General features: G+C 43.9%; 1 protein-coding gene across 1 annotated transcript in view; it reads left to right on the top strand.

Moving 5' to 3' along the window:
* Positions 1-12,751, top strand: part of LOC115166881 (cell migration-inducing and hyaluronan-binding protein) — a gene marked incomplete in the record, with an annotated part of 159,192 nt that overhangs the window by 122,465 nt on the left and 23,976 nt on the right. The window contains 1 exon segment of the mRNA XM_029720781.1: positions 4,575-4,780. Coding sequence (XP_029576641.1) covers positions 4,575-4,780 — 206 coding nt within the window.

Consider the following 12,751-nt stretch of genomic DNA (forward strand, 5'->3'; position numbering starts at 1 on the left):
CATTTTGTTATTATAGTATGGTCAGGACATGGCAGGGGTGTGTTTGATTTATGTGTCTTGGGTTGTTGGGGTTTTTGGGTAATGTTCTATGGTGTCTTTTTCTATGTTTGAATGTCTATTTAGTCTATTTCTATGTTCAGGTTTGTTTGGGCCTTCAATTGGAAGCAGCTGTTCTTCGTTGCTTCTAATTGGAGGCCATATTTAAGTAGGGGGGTTTTGTCACTGTGTTTGTGGGTAGTTGTTTCATGTATAGCTGTGTAGCCTTACAGGACTGTTTTTTTCGTCGTTGTTTGTTATTTTTGTTAAGTGTTCACATTTATCCAAATAAATAAGGAAGATGAGCACGATACCCGCTGCGCCTTGGTCCACTTTTTACGACGCACCTGACAGTAGCTGAGTTGTTGAGAGACGTTATAACGCTCCACAACTTGGGTTGAAAAATTCTGCTAACTTTCCCCAAATTCCCAGGTTTTTCAGAAATCCTGATTCCAGGAATCTTTGAACCAGGACTTCTAGAAAACCTGGGAATTTTGGGAAAGTTGCTGTAATTTTGTAACCTTATCCAGGTTAAGCTACAAGGGTTTCAGGAAACTTTTACCTGTGGTGTTACTTCACTGTCTTTGCTAAAAATCCGAGCCACCTACGGAATTATAATGAGGATAATAACCATATTCATGATTATGCATGTTGCTAATTACTGTTGTGAACCCAGGGACATTATGATCTGTGGACTTTACAGGGTCACAGACAGAGCAAATAAATAGAATTACGCACAAAAGAAGATAATTGCTTCTAGCTAGAATTGTATGAGAACAGTCTGTCGGAGACTGAGGTGGGATTGTGTGTGTGCGCGCTCATGCAAGCTCATCTTTGCCCATCCTCGTGCACGTGCGTATGTGTTGGAGGGTTGTTAAAGGTGTCCTGTTGTGTTTCCACGGCAATCAGAGAATCTATCCGTTGCCATAACGAGGAGATGTGCTGTTGCTACCCAACATGGCGTATCTAAACCAAGGCTCCTGAAAATTGGGTACAAACTGGATAGAACACAATTGTGTCCTGTCACTCTTCAGGCGTTAGAAGGAAATGGAAGATAGATGATGAGATATTGAATTCTCTGAGATGTTATCTCTCTGCTTCGGCTTCGTCCCAGTTAGTACCCTATTCTATTCCTTACATAGTGGAATAGGGGCCCTGGTCCCTATGGGCCCTGGTTTAAAATAATGCACTAGATAGCTGCTGTTTTCAACCAAGATCTCAGCGATCACTGCCGCATTGCCTGCACCCGTAATGGGTCAGCGGTCAAACGACCTCCACTCATCACTGTCAAACGCTCCCTGAAACATTTCAACGAGCAAGCCTTTCTAATTGACCTGGCCCTGGTATCCTGGAAGGATATTGACCTCATCCCGTCAGTAGAGGATGCCTGGTTATTTTTTTTAAATGCCTTCCTCACCATCTTAAATAAGCATGCCCCTTTCAAGAAATGTAGAACCAGGAACAGATATAGCCCTTGGTTCTCCCCAGACCTGACTGCCATTAACCAACACAAAAATATCCTGTGGCGTTCTGCAGTAGCATCGAACTGCCCCTGCGATATGCAACTTTTCAGAGAAGTTAGAAACCGATACACACAGGCAATTAGAAACGCCAAGGCTAGCTTTTTCAAACAGAAATTTGCTTCCTGCAACTCAAACTCTAAAAAGTTCTGGGACACTGTAAAGTCCATGGAGAATAAGAACACCTCCTCCCAACTGCCCACTGCACTGAGGATAGGAAACTCTGTCACCACCGATAAGCCCACTATAATTGAGAATTTCAATAAGCATTTTTCTACGGCTGGCCATGCTTTCCACCTAACTACCCCTACTGCATTCAACAGCACTGCACCCCCCACAGCTACTCGCCCAAGCCTCCCCCATTTCTCCTTCTCCCAAATCCATTCAGCTGATGTTCTGAAAGAGCTGCAAAATCTGGACCCCTACAAATCAGCTGGGCTTGACAATCTGGACCCTTTCTTCCTAAAATTATCTGCCGAAATTATTGCAACCCCTATTACTAGCCTGTTCAACCTCTCTTTCGTGTCGTCTGAGATTCCCATAGATTGGAAAGCAGCTGCTGTCATCCCCCTCTTCAAAGGAGGTGACACTCTTGACCCAAATTGCTACAGACCTATATCCATCCTACCCTGCCTTTCTAAGGTCTTCGAAAGCCAAGTCAACAAACAGATTACCGACCATTTCGAATCCCACCACACCCTCTCCGCTATGCAATCTGGTTTCAGAGCTGGTCATGGGTGCACCTCAGCCACGCTCAAGGTCCTAAACGACATCGTAACCGCCATCGATAAGAAACAATACTGTGCTGCCGTATTCATTGATCTGGCCAAAGCTTTTGACTCTGTTAATCACCACATCCTCATCGGCAGACTCAGTAGCCTTGGTTTCTCAAACGATTGCGTCGCCTGGTTCACCAACTACTTCTCTGATAGAGTTCAGTGTGTCAAATCGGAGGGCCTGCTGTCCGGACCTCTGGCAGTCTCTATGGGGGTACCACAGGGTTCAATTCTTGGGCCAACTCTTTTCTCTGTATACATCAATGATGTCGCTCTTGCTGCTGGTGAATCTCTGATCCACCTCTACGCAGACGACACCATTCTGTATACTTCTGGCCCTTCTTTGAACACTGTGTTAACAACCCTCCAGACGAGCTTCAATGCCATACAACTCTCCTTCCGTGGTCTCCAACTGCTCCTAAATACAAGTAAAACTAAATGCATGCTCTTCAACCGATCGCTGCCTGCACCTGCCCGCCTGTCCAGCATCACTTCTCTGGACGGTTCCGACTTAGAATTTGTGGACAACTACAAATACCTAGGTGTCTGGTTAGACTGTAAACTCTCCTTCCAGACTCACATCAATCATCTCCAATCCAAAGTTAAATCTAGAATTGGCTTCCTATTTCGCAAAACAAAGCATCCTTCACTCATGCTGCCAAACATACCCTCGTAAAACTGGCCATCCTACCAATCCTCGACTTCGGTGATGTCATTTACAAAATAGCCTCCAATACCCTACTCAACAAGCTGGATGCAGTCTATCACAGTGCCATCCGTTTTGTCACCAAAGCCCCATATACTACCCACCACTGCGACCTGTACGCTCTCGTTGGCTGGCCTTCGCTTCATAATCGTCGCCAAACACATTGGCTCCAGGTCATCTACAAGACCCTGCTAGGTAAAGTCCCCCCTTATCTCCGCTCACTGGTCACCATAGCAGCACCCACCTGTAGCATGCGCTCCAGCAGGTATATCTCTCTGGTCACCCCTAAAGCCAACTCCTCCTTTGGTCGTCTCTCCTCCCAGTTCTCTGCTGCCAATGACTGGAACGAACTACAAAAATCTCTGAAACTGGAAACACATCTCCCTCACTAGCTTTAAGCACCAGCTATCAGAGCAGCTCCCAGATCACTGCACCTGTACATAGCCCATCTATAATTTAGCCCAAACTACTACCTCTTCCCCTACTGTATTTATTTATTTTATTTATTATTTTGCTGCTTTGCACCATATTATTTATATTTTAACTTTGAACTTTCTTCAAATTATAATTCTACCATTCCAGTGTTTTACTTGCTATACTTTATTTACTTTGCCACCATGGCCTTTTTTTGCCTTTACCTCCCTTATCTCACATCATTTGCTCACATTGTATATAGTCTTATTTTTGTCTACTGTATCATTGATTGTATGTTGTTTTACTCCATGTGTAACTCTGTGTTTTTGTATGTTGTCGAACTGCTTTGCTTTATCTTGGCCAGGTCGCAATTGTAAATGAGAACTTGTTCTCAACTTGCCTACCTGGTTAAATAAAGGTGAAATAAAATAAATAAATAAAAATAGAGAATAGGGTCCCATTTGAGACTCAGGCCCTGGTCTCCTCTCCTTCATCAGATGTCAGAATATCTGCATAGACATGAAGACTGGGGTTAGCACCACATGATTTAGCTCAGCAGTCTAATACAGTCTGGTGTTAGCAGAGGTAGTTTGGTGAACTGTTCTCACATGAGGAGACTTCCCCAAACCAACCGCAAAGAAGAGGTGAGATAAGCTAGCTAGCTAGCGTGGCAGGCAGAGTAATATATTTCTTTAAATGGTGAAGCTCAGTGGAATGATGTGTTTCACACCATCTGATGAGATGGGGATTTTAGCCCAGTGCAGATAACAGAGAAGAGACAGAGAAGGAAAACCACTTCCTTCAGACATGCATCTGTGCCATTCAAAATAAATGTGTGCATGGTTTGTCAGGGTTGGGGTTGTTCCAGTCAATTCAGAAAGTAGGACTAAACCAAATTCCAATTCCAAATGTTCCTCATTGAAAAGCATTGAAGGTATTGGAATTGGAAATTCAGCATACTCCTTGAATTGACTGGAATTTAAATGGAATTGACCCCAACCCTGGTGTTTCTCTCTCTCTCGCTCTCCCCCCCCCCCCTTTCTCCCTCCCTTCCCCACTCACTCTGCCTCCCCCCCCTCTCTCCCACTCTCTGTCCCTCCCCCCCTCTCTCTGTCCTACCAGGTAAAGGACGTGGTGGGCTACGATGCTCTGGGACACTGTTTCTTCACTGAGGACGGTCCTGAGGAGAGGAACACTTTTGACCACTGCCTGGGGCTGATGATCAGAGCTGGTACCCTGCTGCCCTCCGACAGGGACAGCAAGATGTGTCGTGATATCACACAGGGAGCCTTCCCCGGATATGTGGCCAACCCACGACAAGACTGCAGGTAGAGGAGATCAACAGAAGTGTTCCCTTCCTTTCACGTAATCCTAACCTTAAACTATTAGTGGGGAAGATGCTAAACTGACCCAAGATCACCGTCTAGGGCTGACTTCACATATAGATACACACGTATGTAAGATGGATATATACAGACAGCCACAGGTAGATACATGTACACACACACCTCTTTAGCATGTCTGCTGCGTATAAATAGAGTCTGTCCTCTGAACTGATATGTCTGTCCCCGTGGTAACCTGCTATCTCTGGTGTTAGAGAGACAGAGTATGATTAATGCATAAGAGACACGCTCAACCAGAAGATACATCACTGCAATAAGACTGTGCTTTACCTTATCTTACCTTAAATCACACACACACACACACACACACACACACACACACACACACACACACACACACACACACACACACACACACACACACACACACACACACACACACACACACACACACACACACACACACACACTGCTTATTACCCGACTGACGTTCTCTATTCCCTTTGCAAAACCAATTAGGTTGTGATTCTAAGGCTAGAGGTTTGGCTACAAGTCTGGATCCCACATTCATTTGAGTGTTAAAATCACAGTTTTATCTAGTTGTCGGTTACTAGGGCTGCATCCCAAATGGCATCCTATTCCCTACAGAGTGCTGTCGTGTCTATGTGTTGTTTAAAGAGTTACTATTTCCCGAATATAACTCTCTTCAGATATTTTCATATCTTATCGATTACAATCACTTATTAATCTATTACCTCATCAGTCATATTCCGAATGTCGCAAACTCTTGGATATCTGCACGAACGCTAGCATAAATTATGACTCAGCGATATACCAATTGGCTTGATTACTTATTTACTAAGTAACTAAATAATCACACAGAAGTACATAAACACACAGGATAGGTTATACATTGGTTACTAACATGATACAATGAAAAGGCCCCAGTGGACTAAACCGATATGATGGCTTGTTACACCAAATGAAAAGGGAGGGGCAGGTAAGAAAGAGCAGGAGAAAAGACAAAGGACTACTATCGTACACACAGCTGTTAACTAGGCTCATTGAAATGCTAATACTTTGCACATGAACAGCCACTCATTCGAAAATAAATAGCATTTTACATATTCACGAGTGTATGCCTTTGTTGTCTCTCTGTTGAAATCGCCGGTCTGTCTGCTGGAGAGTCAGTCGACAGAAAGTCTCTGGTTTGTCCACCAGAGATCAAAGTCTTTCGTAGTTCTAGCTTGTTCCCTTTGTTCTGGAAGTGTCTGTTAAATATGGATACGTCAGACGTACCAATGGTCGTTTGATAGGGAAATGTTCTCCAGAATGGATCTTTCAGAGTACCACCCATTGGTTCTCGGTTGCATTTACCAGACTAAAGTACTTAAACAGCAGCAGACTGAATGTTCCTGTGTAGTCTTTAGTTTTGTAGAGATGTGTCACGACTTCCGTCGAAGTCGGCTCCTCTCCTTGCTCATTCAGCGGTCGACTTCACTGGTCTTCTAGCCATCGCCGCTCAACTGTTCATTGTTCCATTTGTTTTGTCTTGTTTCCCCGCACACCTGGTTTACATTCCCTAATCACACTACATATATATTCCCTCTATTCCCCCATGTCTTTGTGTGGAATTGTTTTTGTTACATGTTTCGTGTTACGCGCCAGGCTGGGTTTTCCCCGGGTACCGTGTTGTACCCGAGTGTGTTTCATTGTTTTACTTATGCATTATTGTGACTGTTGTCGCGCTTTGCACTTTGCACTTTTGGCTGGAGGTTTTTGACGCAGTTGCGTCCATCTGTTGTTACTTCTGCCAATTAAAGTGTGCGCCTGATCACAACTCTCCGCTCTCCAGCACCTGACTTCTTACCAGTAGCGTTTGACAAGATGTTCTTCTTCTCTGTTGAAGTTTCAGAGTTCTAGCCATTACGTCCCTCTCAGCTCACGTTGTTGGTCTCGTTGGCCTAATGTACATTGTGTCAGAAGTGGGTTTTATACACTCTGGAAAAAGGGGGCGTTCCATGACACCGATGTAATGTCTGCTCACGTGGGCGTGGCCACTGACTTGGTTACGACTTCATATGAAAAAAAAATCTCAATACATCTTCCCACAAATAGTTTCATATTTAATCATATACGTTCCCCCACATTTGGATGTGACCCTGACAACTGGGAAATATACACATTCAGAGATACACTTATGTTGTTATACTGTCTTAAGTTACGTCAGAAATTATTAACAAATTCCACAGCATTGTTCTTTAAATACCCACGGACCATTCCAAATGTTTGGGATACAGAAATAGTGTTTAATTATTCAGCCTTTTAATGTTATTGTACTGCAACGTCACTCTCTGTGGTAACAAAGGGATTTAACTTCCATTTCTGAGAGTAGGGAGAGAGAGTTTTCCTGCAGGTATTTATGACCATCATAAAACTGTGGAGAGAGAGGGGGGGCGCCTATGATCCTCCCCCCAAGGGCATGTCATGACAGTGCACTACTTTTGACCATGGTCCTATGGGTCCTGCAGGGTCAAAAGTAGTGCACTATATAGGAGCTTGGTCAAAAGTAGTGGACTATGTAGGGAATAGGGTGCCATTTGGGACACAGTCCAGGAATTTGCCTTACATTACATTTCATAGAAACAATTAAAGATCTAGACACCTCACTGATAAGCAGACAGGTGGAGACATTAATACTGCAAAGCCATGAGAGAAGGTCACGTTAGAGTATGTGTACCTCTCCTCTCCTCTCCCCAACTTTCCATTCCTCTCCCTCCTCTACTCTCCTCTCCCCTCTCCCCTTAGCTCCTCTCCTCTCCCCAACTTTCCATTCCTCTCTCTCCTCTCCTCTCCTCTCCTCTCCCATCTGTTCGTCATTATGATACTCCTCCTAAGGAACAGCCTCCATAGGAATTTATGGGAATTTACATTATTTCAATGTTATGCTTCAAGGACAATGAAAAATAAAACGTATGTATCATCCAAAACCTGTAGCTGTTGAAATGAAAGCATGTTGCTCACCTCTCTACACTACAAAGCAACAATAATGTACAGCTGGAGAAGTTCATCCATAATAATATGTTTTCAATATTGCTGACCAATTTAAGATCAATCTGATGTAAAGTGAAGCCGGTAAAAATAAATTGCAATGACTCTTAGTACAATAAACCTAGGAAGTGTTTCAGTCATACTATAAAAACACTGGGTTGACTGGTGGCCTATTTGTATACGTCATATCATGTAGCACTAGGCTGGCTGCTAACGTTAACTACATTCACTGTCAATGCACAATATTTCTTCAACAGTTGTGAAAGGACTATTAGAAAATCCATAAGAACAGCAGTTAAATTGCACACATGAACCACCACTTCATCCATGCTTAATAACATCAACAATGGGTTATCGTTTTGTAATATATCTAGCATACATTGACATTTACATGCGTTGCTATGGTTACACAGTACCAGAAGCCGAGCAGTTTGTCTCTCAAAATAGAACAAAAAGTACATGTTCTACTCTAATAATTTCAATACTTCCATATGAAATGTCTTCCCTCATCACTTTAATCGGTGCTGGCTGCATACATATGTTGCACATCAGGGCATTGTTGACAAGGTGGGTATTTTAATGTGGGGATATAATTTTGCCCTGATTCACTTCCATTAATCAAAGCCTCGAAAGGAAGAGTTTAATAATGGAGGCTCTTATTGGCCAAGACACAGTGTCAGCTACCCAGGGTTTATATACATCATGTCACCTACCAAAAAGTATGAGGTAACAGAATTACTTTTCCTCAGTAAAGTTTTGCAGATTTGTTGCTTCCCCCATATCTCCTCCCCTCCCTCTCTTTCTATCTATTCTCTTTTCCCACACATCTTCTCACACAGACACAGTACTATTACCCTCTCTCCACCTTCCCTATTCCCCAACTCTACTGTCTTCATCCTCTCCTCCCATCTCTCCTCTCCCCTCTCTCTATCGCCAGACTCCTCTCCTCTCCTCTCCTCTCCTCACCTCTCCTCTCCACTCCTCTCCATTCCTCTCCTCTCCTCCACCACTCTCCTTTCCCTTCTCATAGCACAGAGTGAGTATTAACTTAAAATGCTGAGAGGAATAAAGAAACACATGACTGTAGAGAATATCTACAGTTCTGCCCAGGTGTTTAAATTACAGAGGAATCTATGTATTCACTGCACTTCCTACAGTAACACACACACACACACACACACACACACACACACACACACACACACACACACACACACACACACACACACACACACACACACACACACACACACACACAAACACTCAGATGAACATTTTATTTTAAAAGACACATAACACATAATGCCTGTAAAAAGAGAGAGAGAGAGAGAGAGGGAGGAAGGAGAGATATGAGAGAAAGAAAGAGATGGAGGTGAGAGAGGTGGAGGTGAGAGAGGTGGAGGTGAGAGAGAGAGAGAGAGAGAGAGAGAGAGAGAGAGAGAGGGAGAGAGAGAGATGAGGGTGAGAGAGAGAGATGAGGGTGAGAGAGAGATGAGGGTGAGAGAGAGATGAGGGTGAGAGAGATGAGGGTGAGAGAGAGAGATGAGGGTGAGAGAGAGAGAGAGATGAGGGTGAGAGAGAGAGAGAGATGAGGGTGAGAGAGATGGAGGTGAGTGAGAGAGAGAGATGGAGGTGAGAGAGAGAGATGGAGGTGAGAGAGAGAGAGAGAGAGAGATGGAGGTGAGTGAGAGAGAGAGATGGAGGTGAGAGAGAGACTTGTTGGTAGTGATTGCTAACACTGCTGTGACAATTCTCACCCATTACCCAAAGCTGCTTATACCACACACACACACACACACACACACACACACACACACACACACACACACACACACACACACACACACACACAGAGGCAGTTAGAGATGAAATTACTTTTTCGATATGTACTGTACATGTTAGAGCAGCAAAAGGAGGAGTAAACACACAAACTAATATACTCATAAACACACTGCATGCAACAACACACACACACACACACACACACACACACACACACACACACACACACACACACACAGACAGACAGTGTGTAACCACCGTCTGAAAGAGTATTTTGTGTACTCTGCTGTACATATGCCTGTTGTCCGAACCTCTGGCAGTCTCTATCGGGGTGCCACAGGGTTCAATTCTCGGGCCGACTCTTTTCACTGTATATATCAACAATGTCGCTCTTGCTGCTGGTGATTCTCTGATCCACCTCTACGCAGACGACACCATTCTGTATACTACTGGCCCTTCTTTGGACACTGTGTTAACAAACCTCCAAACGAGCTTCAACGCCATACAACACTCCTTCTGTGGCCTCCAACTGCTTTTAAATGCTAGAAAAACTAAATGTATGCTCTTCAACCGATCGCTGCCCACACCGGCCCGCCTGACTAGCATCACTACTCTGGACGGTTCTGACTTAGAATATGTGGACAACTACAAATACCTAGGTGTCTAGTTAGACTGTAAGCTCTCCTTCCAGACTCACAATAAGCATCTCCAATCCAAAATTAAATCTAGAATCGGCTTCCTATTTCGCAACAAAGCCTCCTTCACTCATGCTGCCAAACATACCCTCGTAAAACTGACTATCCTGCCGATCCTTGACTTCGGCGATGTCATTTACAAAATAGCCTCCAACACTCTACTCAACAAACTAGATGTAGTCTATCACAGTGCCATCTGTTTTATCACCAAAGCCCCATATACTACCCACCACTGCGACCTGTATGGTCTCGTTGGCTGGCCCGCACTACATATTCGTCGCCAAACCCTCTGGCTCCAGGTCATCTATAAGTCTTTGCTAGGTAAAGCCCCGCCTTATCTCAGCTCACTGGTCACCATAGCAACACTCACCCGTAGCACGCGCTCCAGCAGGTATATTTCACTGGTCATCCCCAAAGCCAACTTTTCCTTTGGCTGCCTTTCCTTCCTGTTCTCTGCTGCCAATGACTGGAACGAATTGCAAAAATCACTGAAGCTGGAGTCTTATATCTCCCTCTCTAACTTTAAGCATCAGCTGTCAGAGCAGCTTACAGATCGCTGTACCTGTACACAACAAATCAGTAAATAGCTCACCCAACTACATCAACCCCAAATTGTAATTTATTCTCTTGCTCTTTTGCACCCCAGTATCTCTACTTGCACATCATCATCTGCACATCTATCACTCCAGTGTTAATGCCAAATTGTAATTATTTCGCCTCCATGGCCTATTTATTACCTTACCTCCCTACTCTTCTACATTTGCACACACTGTATATAGATTTTTCTGTTGTGTTATTGACTGTACGTTTCTTTATGTGTAACTCTGTGTTGTTGTTTTTGTCACGTCACAGTGCTTTGCTTTATCTTGGCCAGGTCGCTGTTATAAATGACAACTTGTTCTCAACTAGCCTACCTGTTTAAATAAAGGTGAAAAAAAGTACAAATAATATTCCCCTGTCCGCTGACAGACGGCTAACATGTTCCCCTGTCCGCTGACATACCGCTAACATGTTCCCCTGTCATCTGACAGACGGCTTACATGTTCCCCTGTTCTCTGACATACCGCTAACATGTTCCCCTGTCATCTGACAGACGGCTAACATGTTCCCCTGTCATCTGACAGACGGCTAACATGTTCCCCTGTCATCTGACAGACGGCTAACATGTTCCCCTGTCTTCTGACAGACGGCTAACATGTTCCCCTGTCATCTGACAGACGGCTAACATGTTCCCCTGTCCGCTGACAGACGGCTAACATGTTCCCCTGTCCGCTGACATACCGCTAACATGTTCCCCTGTCCGCTGACAGACGGCTAACATGTTTCCCTGTCCGCTGACATACCGCTAACATGTTCCCCTGTCCGCTGACATACCGCTAACATGTTCCCCTGTCCGCTGACAGACGGCTAACATGTTTCCCTGTCCGCTGACAGACGGTGGTTGGTGTGTGTGTGGGTGTGAGTATGTGATCATGCATGCCAAACGTCAGTCTCTGTTGTCAGTGTGTGATGTCTAGCTGTCATAACGTTAGTGTGTTTGTGCCTCCAGGTTTTCTTGGGGATATGTGTGTCATGTCTTGTATGTGTGCAGTTATAGGAGACAGCCATAGTGTACATAGTGTAGCCACACATAGTGTACACTGCCACTGTCATGTAATAGTTCACTTCAGTCTTTATGAATTGGTACATTCAATTTGTGTTACAATTCTTTATTGATACCAGTTAAAATCAACAAGCTCTCACAGTCTCACTGCAGAATTCGACGTTCATCCACGTTCTACAAATGTAAAATTTTGAAGTTGCACCAAAAGTCAAATTTCGAAATGTTTTTATTGGTCCTGCTGCTCTGTGTCGTTCCAGTTCTCCAAATGTCCCAAAACAATTCTGGACTTTTCTGAGGTCTGGTTAAAAAGCGACAGTGCTAGAAGCATACATACAAGAAATGATGAATCTAATTCAGTTTCATTTAGAAAAATCTGCAACAAACTGGAAAACCCAATTTATCATCATCTGACAGTTTAGACCTTCACAAATGCAGGGTTCTTCAGTAATGTACATTTTCACTGAACAAAATCAGACAGCATATCCCAATCCTAAAAGCTAAACTTAAAGCTTTTTATTAATCAGTTACAGTAATAATTTTCTTTTTATGGCGTCTTCCGCTCAATCTGGCTCTCTCTCCTTCATTCATTTTGAAATACCCCAAGCTCAACAAAGACAATTACACCTCTCTCTCTGTCGTTCTCTCTCTCTTGTTCTCTCTCTCCTCTCTTTATCGCTCTCTTTCTCTCTGTCTCTCTGTCTCTCTCTCTCTCTCTCTCTCTCTCTCTCTCTCTCTCTCTCCTTCTCTCTTTATGGCTCTCTTTCTCTCTGTCTCTCTGTCTCTGTCTCTCTCTCTGTCTCTCTCTCTCTCTCTCTCTCTCTCTCT

This window comes from Salmo trutta, chromosome 29, assembly GCF_901001165.1.
Source record: "Salmo trutta chromosome 29, fSalTru1.1, whole genome shotgun sequence".
NCBI classification, from domain to species: Eukaryota; Metazoa; Chordata; class Actinopteri; order Salmoniformes; family Salmonidae; genus Salmo; species Salmo trutta.